At 49.7% G+C, this 15,630-nt stretch overlaps 1 protein-coding gene across 2 annotated transcripts; it reads right to left on the reverse strand.

Moving 5' to 3' along the window:
• Positions 1-7,785: 7,785 nt before the first annotated feature.
• On the reverse strand, positions 7,786-13,628 carry VGLL2 (vestigial like family member 2). 2 transcript variants are annotated; one of them, XM_030236169.2, is made up of 4 exons: positions 13,548-13,628; positions 11,106-11,397; positions 8,896-9,414; positions 7,786-7,826 (listed from the first exon to the last, which is right to left on the reverse strand). In XM_030236169.2, the coding sequence occupies exons 1-4, from the start codon at positions 13,626-13,628 to the stop codon at positions 7,786-7,788; spliced, it is 933 nt and encodes a 310-aa protein (XP_030092029.1). The 2 variants fall into 2 exon arrangements, with proteins under 2 accessions (XP_030092029.1, XP_030092030.1); XM_030236170.1 differs by lacking the exon at positions 8,896-9,414.
• Positions 13,629-15,630: the final 2,002 nt, after the last annotated feature.

Below are 15,630 nucleotides of genomic sequence, written 5' to 3' on the forward strand. Positions count from 1 at the left end.
ACAGAATCAAGGCTGGAAGTGATGTCCAAGATCATGGACTCCAACTTTTGACCAATCACCACTTAGTCAACTGAACTATAGCCCTAAGTACCATGTCCAGTCATTTCTTGGACAGTTCCAGGGACTGTGACTCTGCCACCACAGCAATCCATTATAGTGCTTGACAACCATTTCCATGAAGAAATTCTTCCTAATATCCAACCTGAACCTCCCCTTGCACAGCTTGAAGATTTGTCCCCTTGTCCTGTCATTTGTTGCCTGGCACCTCACTACATCTTCCTTTCAGGCAGTTGTAGAGTGTGATAAAGTCTCCTCTCAGTCTCCTTTTCTCCAGTCTAAGCAATCCCAGCTGCTCAGCTGCTCCTTACAAGACTTGTGCTCCAGACCCTTCACCAGCTCTGTTGCCCTTCTCTGGTCATGCTCCAGCACTTCAATGTCCTTCTTGTCGTGAGGGGCCCAGAACTGGACATAGGATTCCAGGTGTGGCCTCACCACTGCTGGGTACAGAGGGACAATCCCTTCCCAGGTGCTGATGACCACAAAATTTCTGACACAAGCCAGGATGCCCTTGGCCTTCTTGGCCACCTGGGCACAGCTGGATCACATTCAGTAGGATGCCAACCAGCACCCCCAGCTCCTCTTCCTCTAGGCAGTTTTCCAGCCACTCTTCCCCCAACCTGTAGCACTGCCTGGGGTTGTTGTGACCCAAGGGCAGGACCTGACACTTGGCCTTGTTGAACCTCATCCCACTGGCCTTGGCCCATGGCTCAAGCCTGTCCAGATCCCTCCACAGACCTTTTCTGCCCTACAGCAGATCAACACTCCTGCCCAGCTTGGTATTGCCTGCAAAGTGACTGAGGCAACACTCAATTCCCTTGTCCATATCACTGATAAAAGATATTAAACAGGACTGGACCCAGTACTGAGCCCTGGGGGTCACCATTTGTGACCGCTGACCTCTGGATGTAACCCCACTGACCACTGGATGTAACCCCACTCACCACTGGATGTAACCCCACTGACCTCTGGATGTAACCCCACTGACTACTGTATGTAACCCCACTGACCTCTGGATGTGACCCCACTGACCTCTGGATGTAACCCCACTGACCACTGGATGTAACCCCACTGACTGCTGCTCTCTGGGCCCTGCCATCCAGCCAGCTTTTTACCCCATGAGCTGGGTAAAACCCCGGCCAAGCCATGAGCAGCCAGACTCTTCAGGAGAATGCTGTGACAAACAGTGTAAAAGGCTTTAATGAAGCCCAGAAAAACAACATCCACAGCCTTTTTCTCATCCGCTAAGTGGGACATCTTGCCATAGAAGGAGATCAGGTTAGTCAAGCAAGACTTGCCTTTTGTAAGCCTGAGCCTGATCCCGATCTCCTGATTGTCCTGTATGTGCTGTGTGATGGCCCTCAAGGTGATCTGATCCATTCAGATCTTTCCTTCAGGGAATGCTTTCTGGAATGCCTATCTATCTACAAACAGAAATAAATTTCTGGGGAAAAGTGTTACTAAAAATCTCTTAGAATGCTTTGAATCAGTTTTATATTATGAGTAAAATACTCAATCTTGATGGAAGCAATATAATAAAAAGTAGTGACAAAGTGACTATAGCTGCAAACACCCTATAGTTACCATGTTTGCCCAGTTGTGTTTTGGCTCAGATGACAGAGTCTTGCAGGTCCTAAGTGGAATATATGTTACTGGGGCATGGGAAGCAATAAAAGATATATGAGTTATAGGATGGCTTTTAAAAAACAAGCCTATGTGCAAGGAGGTTGGACTGTGAGTTGTCTTATGACTGTTACTCCACGGACTAAACAAATATAAAAATTGCAAATTCTTACCTGATCTACTTTTTTTTTTTTAATGGCATAAGTGTCAAGTTGAGTGGCAAATGGAAATAATAACATTCTCTTGGAAATACACTCCCAAAGAGTGTAAACAAAATCAAATAAAAGTGCTGTTTTAAACACAGGATTTGCATTTTCTTAGCAGAATGAACTCTCTGCCTTGACTCTCTGTGCACTCACTGAAGTGGAGGTCATGGCTAGTGACAACTGGGAGCTGTTCCTGGAGGCTTTCTTGCCTTTTTAGGTTATGAGGGTCTCTGTGTGTTTAGGATAATATGATTGACGGCTCCACTCCGGCCCCAATTAGCACTCTATAATTTATTAGCTTCTGCTTTCAGATTATGCGCTAACTTCACAAATATTTCAACCACGGAAACAGCAGCTATCAAGTGTCTCTTTCCTGATCCAGCTCACTTGGACTGCAGTTAAATACAAGGAGGGAGCTGTGTAGGTCTGTCAAGGGAGAATAATCATTTGTGCCTCTGTGCAACTGGGGCTGTCACAGTTCTTTAGGACTCAGCTTCTGGAAAAAAGGAGCTGTTCCACTGGATCAGAATCAGGGGTTAGGGTTGGTTCCTGCCACAGAGACCACTGCAGGATTGGCCTCAATTGCACTGGCTCCTCCTGAAAAGGCCCATGTTTGTCCAACTCTGTTTATCACGTAAATACTGACTCCATGCAAACAACATTGGCAGAAAAGTTTGTGTCCCTCCTAACACTATGTCTTTGCTCCTTGATGCTGTGGTGTGGGGCCAGAGTACTAAGTGCAAGAGGGAAGAGCCTGGGTGAGGCAGGAGAGAAGAGGAAATGAGATTCAGGGTTCTGGCTGAGGATAGAAAGTCAAGGAGAGGAGAAGTGGAGAAGTTGGGGTGGGTATGATGAAGGAGGAGGAGCACCTTGCAGCTGTACCCAGGCCAGGTAGGGCAGAAGGAAATGTGCCATGCCACAGGGAGATGGAGTACACTCAGTAATATCCAATGTGGTATAACATCTCCTAATGGGACAGCACTCCTGCCAGGTGTTTACCCTGCCTTTACCATGACTGAATAAGCAACTGGCACATACCTAAAGCAATGCTCCCGTCCTTGGCCAGCCTGTGCTTTGTTGCGCTGCAGCCGACAAATGGAAGTGCCATGCCTGAGACTGGGGGCCAGAAGAGTTCACACCTGCACCCTGCAGCCCAGTGCTCCTGCACCTCTGCACCCCTGCACAGCTGCACCCCTGCACTCCTCTATTCTGCACACCTGCGTGCCTACACTCCTGTACCCTACACTCCTGCATGCTGCATCCCTGCACCCTGCACTCTTACCTTCCTACAGTCTTGCACCCTGCGCACCTGCACATCTGCATTTGTTACTCTCTGCATCCCTGCAGTCCTGCGCTCCTGCACTCCTGAACAGGCTTTTCCAGCACCTTCCCTATCTCTTGGGGGATCTGTCACAGAGAGGGCAGGGGCAGGAGGATGGGACACAGCACCCCAGTGCCTCTCTGCTACAATTTGCACTTACAGCTTTGATGCACATTATTTCCAGCTTATACCTGCCTAAGGAGGCAGTAGAAGATGCACTGCAAAAGTAACTCCTCCTTTAAGACTAGAAATGGATGAGAAGAACTCAGGCTGAGTTGCTTGTCACTACATTCAGATTAGATAATAGTGCTACCATGCTGGCAACTAAATTAACAGCATGATTCCCTAGGCTGTAGTGCAAAAGCTTGGGAAGTGACTGAAGGAAAGCTTTTTTCTTTTCTTTTCTTTTCTTTTCTTTTCTTTTCTTTTTCTTTTCTTTTCTTTTTCTTTTTCTTTTCTTTTTCTTTTTCTTTTCTTTTTCTTTTCTTTTTCTTTTCTTTTCTTTTCTTTTTTTTCTTTTTCTTTTTCTTTTTCTTTTCTTTTTTCTTTTCTTTTCCTTTTTCTTTTCTTTTCATTTTTCTTTCTTTTCTTTTTCCTTTTTCCTTTTCCTTTTCCTTTTTCTCCTTTTTTTGTCTTATTTTTCCCCTTTTCCTTTTTTTAAAAAATGATCTTGCTACTTGCTACTTGCATTTCCCTATGCAAAATTACCTAGCATACAAAATCAATGTCTCGCTCCTGAAAATAACCATAGGACTCTCTCCTTTCCCTGCTGCAACTGCTCCTCTGGGTGGCAGGCCCGGGAAGGCAGCCAAGACGCTACAATCCTCCACAGGAGCTGGCTCATCCTTCTGTAATCAAAAGGGCATGTTAATTACAACACTTGCCCAGAAAAAGATGCACAGCAACTGTCAGTTAGAGAACGCTGCTGCATCCAAAGCCACCAGCAGCATTTTCCTCCCTTCCAAGAAGGGCCCAGCATTTAAGCCCTAGCTAGAGCTTGTCTTGTGAGCCTAAATATGACTTCAAAGGGAAGGCGAGAAGGGTCGGCAGCTCCTGACCCAAGGAGGAGACAGGGCAGATACATTTCCCCAGAGGCAGCAGCACACGGTCTAGGGGACGCAAAAGGGATTATTCAACCTCTCTTCCACCCTCTGTCCCCTCCCTTCCTCCTCCTCTGCTGGGGCAAACACACTGGAAAAGTAGGTAAGAAATAAGCAGCACTACTCTAAAGCTCTCCAACATCAGACTCTAAGTGTAGAGTCATATACATGCATTTAAGAGTTTTATGCTTCATTCTTGTGACTGCATCTGTACTGAAGTAAAGACCTCACTAAAATAAAGTGGAGACTGCACCCACAAATGCCAAGCTCTATGCCCACCTCCACCCTTCCCTTGACAAATCACTTTTAACCTCAGAGATCATCAAAACAGTATACTCCTTCATGCTTTGCTGATTTTCAGCTATGTTCAGAAAGGGAAATAAATACCTGTGGTGAGTACATCCAGAGCTCACTTTGGAAACTCCTTGTGGAGAGGACGCTCTTGCTATTGGGCAGCAGCAGATACCCCTGCTGTGTCCAGCACTCCTCTGCAGCAGATGCTTTCCCTCTGCCTTCTTCGCTGGACTCTGCACGAATGGGTCTGAAGCTGTTTGTGTCTGTTTGTCTGTCCCAGCTGGGCTAGTCTGTTTGTCAGGTGGGCAGCTAGAGAGCACAGTGTGGGGCATGACATTCAGAAAGGGACAGCAGGAGGATCTGCTGTCCAGGCTGCAGAGATGGGGACTCACATCCCTTTCAGTGCATGACAAGCATGTGACAGCTAATATTTGCGTAACATCTAAGAGGGGTTTCTTTTGCAATTCCAGATTTTCTACAAGCATTCATGACTAAGGGATTAGTGACCTATGATGCAAAGAGGAATAAAAGACTTGAGAAATGGCACGGAGGTCACGTGCGCTGTTACTACATTGGGAGCTGTGGCCCCAGTCCTGCAAAGAGTATTGCCCAAGCCCTAAAGGTTGGTGCTCCTTCAGGAGTCAGAATAACACAGAGTGAGCAAACTGCAAGGATTAGCCAAAAGAGGGCATGTGTGCTTTCAGGCTGCAGTCCACCCAGAGTAGGTCCGTTTTAAAAAAGTTGTTTGTACTTTTAGCACCTTGAGCCACTGTCTTGGCTTTTGTATTTGGATGTTTTCATAATAAAACAGTAAAAAATGTACCCACAGAACAAATGCCAAAACCAATGGTCATGGATTCGTTACATAAATTCTCGTGCTTGAATATATTCACAGTCAAAATTAATTGTAAAGGCCAATGTAGCAAATGACTAATTTATGTTTACATGAATGTTTCCAAATGTATTTGGGCTGCATCACTCAGCCCTCCTTGTTAAGAATTGCAGAGAAGAGGGGAGAAAAAAGGAAAGAAAAAAGAAATAATTATGGTGAAGTACAACCAATCACAGACTCAGATTTATCCTAAAAAAAAATCTTAAAAAACTGCCTGAAAAAGCCCTCAGGAAAATGATCACAAAATGACCCTGCTAACTTTCAAGCTTCTGCTTAAATCAGTGTTTTTAATTACCTTTCTACTGCAAAAAGCTGGTGCCTTCTTCCTTGATAAACACTTTGGAATGCTTTTGGTTTAACAAATAATGTAAATTATGGGGTAATTCTGTTGCCCTTTGCAGCTTGTCTGGGCTCTGGCTATTTGGAGGCTGAGGGAAAAATATCCATTTGTTTGTCTGACTTGCTGAGGGAACCACGGCAAGTCCCTCCTGCCATTTGCTAAGCTCTGGCTGGAGGTGCTCCTGGTCAGCTTCTCACAGTATGTATTCACACTGCTTTGTCAAACTCTTTCTCTTGGGATTCCTATTCTTTTGCAGAAACTGAGTTATCACCAAACCTAGGAAAAGCAAGTTTGGGTTATTCATAACTCCCCTCCTGACACTTGGAGAAAATTATGCCAAATTTTGTGAGTGGTTAGAAGGTAAAAACTCTGATCTCAGCACAAAAGTTCATTTTTTCTACTGCTTCTCTCAAAGTCAGGGGGTAATTTTAGGAATTTCCTACTATATGCTTTAAAATTTGTCAGCTTCAAAGACATTACATCAAGGAAAAAAAAAACAAACAGAATAAAACCAAAACAACATAATATTGGGATCAGATGTTTTATCTATTAAAAAAGTCAGTTTTTAAGTATAGGATAAGTGCCATTTCTGCCCTTTTTCATTAATTATTCATCTGGTAGTAACATTTTTATTTACCACCTCAATAGCAGTTCTATATGCTACAGTCCCCTCTTCTAGCTGAAGTATGGAGAAGCTCCCTTACTTAACCAATCTTACAGCCACACCATATTCTAAAATGTAACACTGCAATAGTCTCATATTTTCTTATCTTTTGGATTGATCACTGTGTGTTTTACTCATCAAGAAAATCTGTTAGGATTTCTATTTATCTCTCATGCGAAATAATAAAATAATTAACTTCATCCCCGTGAGAGATAAGGTTTCTGGTTCACCCTGAAGTTTCCAGTTTGCCTCATTTCTCTTATTTAGCTTTAATTCTTCATTAAAGTACACAGGATGAATGAAGGAGATTCCTTTAATACAGCTTTGCTACTGTTAAATATTTATTTGCCCCTTTCAAAAAAACCCCAAACAAAACAACGACTAAAGTGGCAAAATGACAGCAACAAGTAGACAAAGGGGAGTGTTAGAGGCAACTCAGAACTAATGTCCACCAAATGTTTTTTGTTCTGGGTGTTGGGTTGGAGGTGAGCCATTCTTCATCAGATTCCTTTCTTACCCTGCTTTAAGAGGGTTAAACTTTCATCAGAAAATGTTTATTGTAAAAAGAAAAAAAAAGAAAAAAAGAAAAGAAAACACGAAAAAAGCCAACCAAAACCAACCAAACAACCCCACCCCCAACCAAACAACTGTTATACAGCCAATGCAATGTGCCAAACTCTGAGAAGTGCCACCTTGGTTTTCGTCTTTCTGGGATTTAAGCAGTTGTGAGGGGAACAGCTGCATATCTGTAAGTCCAGGGCAGGTGGCCCCAGTCAGACACTTGCCACTCACAACCACAAAGCTGAAAAATCTGACCAGTTCCTTGACAGTACGAAAAAGTTCATGAGTTCCAGTTTCTTGTCCTTTTACTTTTCTATAATGCAAAATAAAAATCCAGTTCAAAACTGCCGAGTATCTTTCCCATGGCTGCATTCAAGAAATAACTTTCACTGCCATAAAAAAATATTCACACCACTAAAAAAACCCCACAATTTCCTCTGCTGCCTGTATGAAGGCCAGTGGTTGTTTTGCATCACCATCCATGATGTCATTTGACTCTTTCAGAGTAGTCTGGCTGCAGGTCTGGGTGTGGGGTCTGCTTAAATAGAAGTTCAATGTCTTTGGCTCTCCTCTTGAAACAGAGTGACTTTCCTCTCCAAAATAAGTCTAAAGTATCACCCTTGCAATGCCAGGTCCTTTTAAATCCCGTTGTCTTTCCCCGAGCAGCAGAACCACGGTGGGCTTGGAAAAGGGCAAGGGGAGATCTGAGAGTCTTTGAGTCAGCACATCAGCTCAGAAGGGATCCACCACAGAAGGAGTAACGGCGAGCTGCAAACCAAGATCAGAAGCTGTTACAAACTGACCCGATTTCAGCTCTGAATGCCACCAAGTCTAACGGGTAGAGAGCTACAGGGGAGAGCCAGGGGAAGAAGAGTGAAGGACAGCTCTAAAACCAGTACAGATCCTTGCTTTTATCCTGAGGTTGCAAACCTGAGAATGGAGAGAAGAAAAACAAAAAAAGGAAGAAGAAAAATAGGTACAGGCATTTAAGAACAGAGGAAAACAAATTGCATTTCTTGCCAGCTGAGATCAGTCTAAAGCGTGGGATCTCCAGAGCCCCAGGAGGCTGTGAAAAAAGGAGAAGAGCCCAAGCCAGACTGGAGAAAGTCCCTCCTGTTTAAAGTGAGGACACCATAAGGAGCCATTAGTGGCTGCAGTAATGAAACCAGCATGGAGCAGACCTTCCTTCCCTCCACAACCACTGACTCAGGATCTGTCACTGCTGACTGTGTCTGCGCACCCATTTTTGTCAGCACTACAGCCACAGCCTTGGTTCCAGACACCCCGATAGGCACCACCAGGGGAAGACCACTGACATTTTTGCTCAGCAAATGCAACTGTGCTTTCATCTCAAAAACTGGAAGGAGAAGGTGGTTAAGTTCATGAACCTGCATGGTGTCTAGAAATGACCCCTCAGGGCAGCACAGAGATGGGGCCAAGCAGTGACCTTTGGGGCTGTTCCATTCTGCTCCTAGCTCTCACTGCTCAATGCAGGAGCAAGACCAGGGCCAGAACAAAAGTACCTCAAAGTAACCTGTAGCCTTAGGGAATGTCTGAGGGCATCAGAAATTCAAATAGTGTTGTGGAGGTGTGATGTGTTGGCCTGTCCTGTCCTTCCTCTCCCTTCTTCACTTGCCTGGCCTGAGAGACCCAAGAAGAGCACCCAGGGCAGAGCTCAGGTGTCACACATGGGGCTTCCACCCTCACTTCATACCTCTGCAGCAGAACCTCAGCCACCCACCCTGAGTCCTTCCCTACTGCTATGGACGGCGTGGAATCAGGGAGCAGGGTTGCAGCTGAGCCAGGGGACCTGGAGGGACCGAGGGCAGCTCATTACCTGTGTCCACATTGAGGCCAATGCTCTGTGCCATGTCTCCTGTTGCACTGGGGAAGGGGCCCGGTGTCGTCCAGGCTGCAGCGGTGCCCGCTTCACCCTTGCCCAGTTCACAGGGGGGGCTGACTGGTGCGGACACGGAGGCGGGGGTGAGGCGGTGCGGGCGGACGGAGGCGGTGGGCACCAGGAGCGAGCCATAGCGGGGGTCAAAGTGGGGCCCGTAGACCTCGTGCATGGCAGCGGGGCGGGGGTAGGCGGTGCTCTGTGTGCCGATGTAGGGGTGGTGGTGGTGGTGGTGGTGGTGGTGGTGGTGCGCGTGGTGCCAGGGCTCGGGGCCGCCCTGGTGCAGGTGGCCGTGCAGAGAGGCGGGCGCGTAGGGGTCGGAGGCAGCGGCGAAGGGCAGCTCGCTGTGGGCGGCAGCTGCCAGGGGGCTGCTCAGGCTGGCTGGGACCGAGGAGGGCTGGTAGGTGCTGTTCCAGAAGGATGGCGGGAAGATGCGCTGGCTCATTGGGAAGGATCCATCTGGGTGAAGGAAGTGGGAAAGAAGGACAGCAATGAGTACACCCCACAATACTTGATCTCATTTCTCTAGGGCTCTGTCCCTCCCTGATCCACCAAAACCAGTCCTTTCACTCCCTTTATTCCATGAAAGGCTGGCATGCATAAGAACTTGCTCCAAACAAATACGGATTCCTCTCATCCAACACACCTGTTCTATGTCTTATCCATGAAGCTGCAGCTATTATCCTCCAGCTTTTTCTTACTATGTAGATGGGCAAAAGGGTGTTACCTAAGGCAAGAGAAACATCACTTTCCTTCAGTAGTGGAAACTGAGAGCTACTATCCACCACTTAAATTTTCAGGTTTGGGCTTTTCTTGTTTGTTTTTGTAATAATTTCCTTGTCTATGTATTTATTTCCTTCCTGGAAAGTGGCTGCTGCCTCAGAGCAGTAGCAAAGTGGGCAGGAACAGTGAGAGATGTGACTAAAGGCAAGTTTGAATTACTCAGATATCTGGGGGCAATTGTACATCTATTACAGCCATCAGTTTCTTAGGTATATTGTCAGCCTGTTTGGGAAGCCCTCAGCAGAACTTTGGAGATTGGCAGGGCAAAGACCCTACATTTTCTTAGCCCAGTTAGCAACATGCAAGAGGGACTGGTGATCAATGATATCACAAATAGATGTTATGTATGATAAATTGGGAATGCACAGTGTTCCTGAAAGAAATAAAACTATGTTCCTAATACTCCTTTGCCAGGGAAGTATGTCAGCTCTGAGTCTTGGCATTGCCTGGGAGAAGGGGAAGCAGTTCATGATGAGCAAAAAAACCTCCTCTACTGCCATCGATTCCAGAACTGACTATGTCTCACCCGTGAAATATTCTTGGACACTACAGACGGCAATCCGTGCAAGGTCTGGGAAACCAGCCCTGGCCGAGCAGGTGGCCCTGTGAGGGAGGGTTACTAAGACTGCCCGCAAGGAAGTGCCAGCTCTATCTCTCTGGCAGATGGAGTGTGGAGAAGATTATTCCCCTCTGCCCTGACTACCCTCGTGGGCCTGTCCAGTGTGAATCAGGCATGGATACAGAGAGCTGTGCATAAGCCACGGCCTTGGTCTTGACAGCATATGGCCATGGCAGGTTTGCAAGCCCTGATTTCAGAAACTTAAGAGTCCTTGTCAGCGGTCCAGCAACAATCAGGGTGCTGATACATGCAGGGCAAGATACAGGGACACACAATTCTTTCTTTTAGAGGTGGGAAGCTGATCAGATTGTTCCCACTTTTGATTTTTGCTTTGATCCCATCACTATGACTGCCCTAAACTGAAAGCTAGGGTCAACAGAGAATACACTGGTCACAGTTTCAGAGTCACTCCCTGGCTAGTTGGGCAGTAACCCTCCCCAGGTAAAGCACCTGCAGTGAAAAGACAATTTCTTTCCCCTACCGCTTCTCAGTCTGCTTTCCCCCTGGGCCATGCCCTTCTGCATAGTCCGAAGGGCTTTATTCTCTCCTTTTTACCCTAAAAGGGCCAAGCAGCTGGCAGCTCCTAGCCTGGGATCCCAGGGGATGCCCGCCGGGCACCAGCCGCTGGTGGGAGGAAGGAGGGAGCTGGATTCGGAGCCGAGGCGGGGACAAGGTGCCGGTCCAGGGGGAGGCCCCCGCATCCCCCGCATCCCCCTAGCCCCCCGCTCCCCCCGCGCTGGGCGCTCACCCCGCCAGGAGCCCGCGTTCCGCGCCGCCTTCGCGCTGCCCAGGGAGAAGCTGCTGGGCTGGCTGAGCGCCCGGCTGAAGTGCTCATCCACCACGGCGCTGATGTCCCCCTGGAAGTAGGTGAAGAGGACACAGCGGGAGCTGATGTACTCTGCCTCGGGGGGTCGCTCCTTCTCGGGGCTGCAGTCCTCCTCCTTGATGCTGGCCGCGGCGTGGCTGGAGAAGGAGCTGCCGGCGCTGGCGCTGCTGCCGCTCTCCGGGGCTTCCTGCATTTTGGAGTAAAAGGCGAGTTTCTGCAGGGAAGGAAAGAAACGGAGCCGGTCACGCAGCACGCCCTGCGCCATCCAGCGTGCAGCGCCGAGCCCTCTCCCGCGGTCTTTCAGAGAGGATGCCAAAGTCTGCTCTCCGGCTGCCCGCTGTTCCCTCAGCATACACCACTATTCCCACACCCCCATATCGCCCTCTGTAGTCCGGGAGCCGCGAAGGGACTGCAAATAGGGCCGGGGCACCGAAACCCAGAGGTGCCGAACGGGATGGAGCAAGACAGCCGCCGGGTGGGGAAGGCTCGGCCGGGCTGGGGTCACGCCGCCGGGTCCCCCGCACCAAGCCCCTCAAAAAAAGGCTCTTTGCAGCTGGCTTCGGAGCGGACGTCGGCTGCCAAGGGGCTGCAATGCCGGGGCACGGGCGGGCGACGGCCGAGCACCCATGGAGCAGCGCCGGCAGATGGGAGAAGGCAAGAGCCCCTCGATCCCCGGCTCCGAAAATCTATCTGATGCCAAGAGCGTCCTGTAACCCAGAGCGGCGAGGTAGACGCAAAGAGGGGAAAAAAAACTGACAGTCTCAAACACACTTCAGGGCAAAACTCAGCATTTCCCTGGACACCAAGAAGCTGCAGGTATTTACTACATGATTAATCTACTATATTCCGCCGAGTGGGAAAACAGCGGGCGTTGTGAAGTTTGCCGGATGTTTCCCGTCTTTATGCGTGTTAGCGTGTCTGCAGCTGCTGAGAGTTTCTTAGCAATAAGCGCTGGGACGCGGAGCCCGGGCTTGGCCGCTGCGAGCGGAGCCTTGGGGCGACCGGTGGAGGAAGAACCGAGAGGACGGGGCAGAGTCTTTGGCCAAGACACGCGGTATATTTGATAATGTCACTAGTCGCGACGACCGCCTTTCCTCTTGGCTCCTTGTTCGGCCATTGAGGTAATGATCATCCCCCTTAATAATGTCATAAGCCGGGGTTGAGAGGGTGGTGGGAGGGAAGGCAAGGTGGGGAAAGGTATTATCTGCTATTTGTGACGGGTTCTGGGCCCCGCTGCCGGGCGCTGGAGGGGGCACAGGGACCGCTGTACGGCGGGGGCTGCACCCGCCGCGGGCCCGGCTCGCCGTTCTCTATATCCATCCTCTTTTTCGTTATGCTGGGGGAGGAAGGAATTAATTTCTGGAAGCGATAAGGGCGAGGGAAAAACTGGGAAGGCAGAGGGGCTGAAAGGACAGCAGTGTGCAGCAGGTGCAGCCGGGGGAGCCGAGCCTGACCCACGCGGGACCGTGCGCGTCCCGGCGCCAGCAGATCCCCGCGCAGCACGGACCGTGCGTGCCCGAAACATCCCCGCGGCAGGAGCGATTCTTTCCTTGAAACCTCAGCATTAGCTGATACCCGCGACCTCCCGGGCGGAGCTACACGCAGAGGGGCGGCGGGACGCGGCTGCAGCTCACGAAGCACCCGCGGGTCTCGCAGGCGACGGCCGCCGCCAGCAGCCCGGGGAGCTGGGAAACGTCCCGGGGTCCCGCCGCCGTCGACAGCGCCCTGGGACAGGGGAGCATCCTGTAGCCCCTTGCTCCCCTTCGCGGCCTCGGTTTCCTCCGCCATCGCCAAACCGGCCAAACCCCGCAACCTCGCGTTTCTCTCGCCTCCCCCATTTCCAGAGCGTAACTCCGGAGCCCCCCTCCGAGGCGGCTGCAAAATCTCTGCACCAGGCGGCTTCCGTGGCAGCGGCCGGGATGCCGGCGCGCCAGGGTGAGCGATGCCCCGGGAAGCCCGGCCTCGCAGCTCCCGACGGTCCCCACACACATCGCTACCCCGACGCGCCGCGCTCGGAAGTAGCCCGTCCCGTTAAAGAAAACAAACAAGCAAACATTTTAAAGCAAACAAACAAGCAAACAAACCCCCTAAAAATCATTCTGAAGGTTAAAATCGTCCCCTTCTCCAAAGGCATCCGTCCGTCGTTTGCCGCCGGCATACGTACCCTGCCGAGCCCCGCGCCAAGGTGGGATGCGGTTCTGCTCCGCTCACCATCGCAGGCTCCCAGATCTCCCCCCCTCCCGCCCCCCCTTTCCCCTCCCCTTCTCCTTTTCCCTTTTTCCCTTTGGTGAGGCCCCAGATGGCCATCCTCCAGACGATACCCCTCCCACCTTCTGCCTCTCCACCGCTGTCCCCTACACGTACCTGGTGGTAGGGGCTGTAGGCTGCTGCGAAGTAGGGCTGGGAAGGACCGTAGACTTGGTACATAACATCCAAACAGCTCATGGCTGGCCGCGGCCGAGAAGTATTTTTTTTCTCATCAACTCGTGTTCTGCAAAGTGGAGTAATGCTTCGGGAGAGGGAGGTTCCCGGGGGTTAAGAGGCACCGCGCTCTGGTGGGAGGAGTGAGGGGGGATGAGGCCGCCCTGGGCCGTGCTGACACCCCCTCCCTGCCTTCTTTCTCTGCCTTCCGCCCTTCCTATAGCGTGGCTCCCTCCCGCAGATACGCAGGGACTGGAGGTGCTCCCCGGCCGCCGGGGGACTTTCAGCCCCAGGCCCGGCGGGTAGCAGAGGCGGACGGAGCAGGGAGACCCCGGTTCCGCAGCCGGGACTGCCCGGGAGCAGCGGGGCTGGAGGCGCAGGGGGAGCTCCGGCCAGGCAGGAGGCTGGCGGGGTGCGGGGGGAACCGGGGGTTGGCGGAAGATGGGCGCTTACCCGGCGAGTCAACCCATCTCCATCTACTTTTGATTTTATTTCATTTCTTTCATTACATTCCACATGCTGAGTGCTGCCCAGCTGCCCCTGGGGAGGATGCCACTGCCGCCCCCCACCCCGTCGGCGCCCGCTCCTGGTCCGGGAGAAGTGGAGCTCCGGGAAAGGCAGGGATCTGGGTGACCCCATCCAAATTCCACCTAGTCCGGCGTCTGCCGGAAAATGCCACCTCCAAAGCCACAGGAATTGAGAGGTCTGATAAAGAGAAGGAGGAAAAACCAGTTGCTCCCGAGGAAGAATCTCCCCAGAAACTTTTAAATCACTACGTATCCCGGGAACGGCGATACTTTTGCATTTAATAGAAACTAAAACAACGCCGGGGGCAAAGTCACGTCCAAACAACAAATTATCGTGAAGGTAAACTGGATTTACTCCCTGGCTTTCTGCTGAGTACGACACGCAAAGTTGTAAATAGGTGAATGTATCTTCACTGCTCATTTTAAAGGAGTTGCATAGGAGGAAGATTATTTTTTAACAGAGATGTAAGTTCTCGTTTCAATAGCAACTCTTTGAAATGTTCAGCTTCATGGTACAGGTCACAACTACTGCGAGAAGAGACTCATCTTGTTTTCTTTTAAGTACCTGTAATAAAGCAGAAAAAATATAAGAAATGCAAGGGAAATAATATTACTCAGTTTTCAAATGCTGATTGGTTACGAAAGTGTTGGGGGAAATCTGAAAAGAATAATCACTTTGAATTTTGAAGACCTGGAAATATTTAAATTAATTTTAGCAGAAAAACATCACATTTAAAACAAAGCGTTGACTCAATTTTGTTTTCTTCAAAATGCAATTTTTATATTCCAAGTGCTAGAAATTGTTTTGAATGCCTGCTGCTCACCAAAATCATATTTCAGTGCCTGATGATCATGTTTCAATGTTTTCTGCACCAGGTGCAAGGTTTAAAATTCATATTTAAGCAAATTTCTTTCTCTGTATTCTTGGGAGTTTGGGAAATTCGTTTTTCATTCTGCAGTGCAGCCTGAAACACCGTGGCCCTGGGTTCTGCCTCAGTGTTGCTCCTTCTCCCATCAGAGCCAATTTTATGTTTGTGGTCAAGAAAATGAGGGGTTGACCTCTGGGTGTTAGGCTTTAAAATAAGAAATGTAACTTATAGTCTATATTTTCATTTATCCTGAGCAGTAAGCAAATAATCACAGTAGAGGGAAGGACTCACTCTGTGGCTGGTGTCCAAATTAAAGCAGTCAGCTAAAGAGCAGCCCTGCCTTCCTCACGGCGAGAGACCGAGGGATCTCACTTGGGACAACAGGATCTCACTTCTCCTCTGAGTCCCTGCTTGGGAGAGGTAGGGAGCTTTCCCAGCACACACAGACCTGTGCCTGTTTCAAAGGTAATAGTGTGCTGGGAAAGGTACCAAAAAAAGCCCATTTCTCAGAGGTTAAGTCCAATGAACACCTGCCCCAAAGACACAGCAAGCCCTTCTGCTCTCCAGACCAGCCCTTCAGCGGAACTCCTGTGCCATAGCAAAGGTAGGACCTGACACTGGCCAAGGCTG

The sequence above is a fragment of the Serinus canaria genome, chromosome 3 (assembly GCF_022539315.1).
Source record: "Serinus canaria isolate serCan28SL12 chromosome 3, serCan2020, whole genome shotgun sequence".
Classification (NCBI taxonomy): domain Eukaryota; kingdom Metazoa; phylum Chordata; class Aves; order Passeriformes; family Fringillidae; genus Serinus; species Serinus canaria.

Bases quoted from the DNA above. Each gene is read 5' to 3' on its own strand.
- VGLL2 (XM_030236169.2), bottom strand. From the start codon at position 13,628: ATGAGCTGTTTGGATGTTATGTACCAAGTCTACGGTCCTTCCCAGCCC. The intron at 9,415-11,105 runs GTGAGCGCCCAG...TCCTTCACCCAG, and splicing joins GAACGCGGGCTCCTGGCGGG to ATGGATCCTTCCCAATGAGC. The intron at 7,827-8,895 runs GTAATGAGCTGC...CTTGGTTTGCAG, and splicing joins TGGCCTCAATGTGGACACAG to CTCGCCGTTACTCCTTCTGT.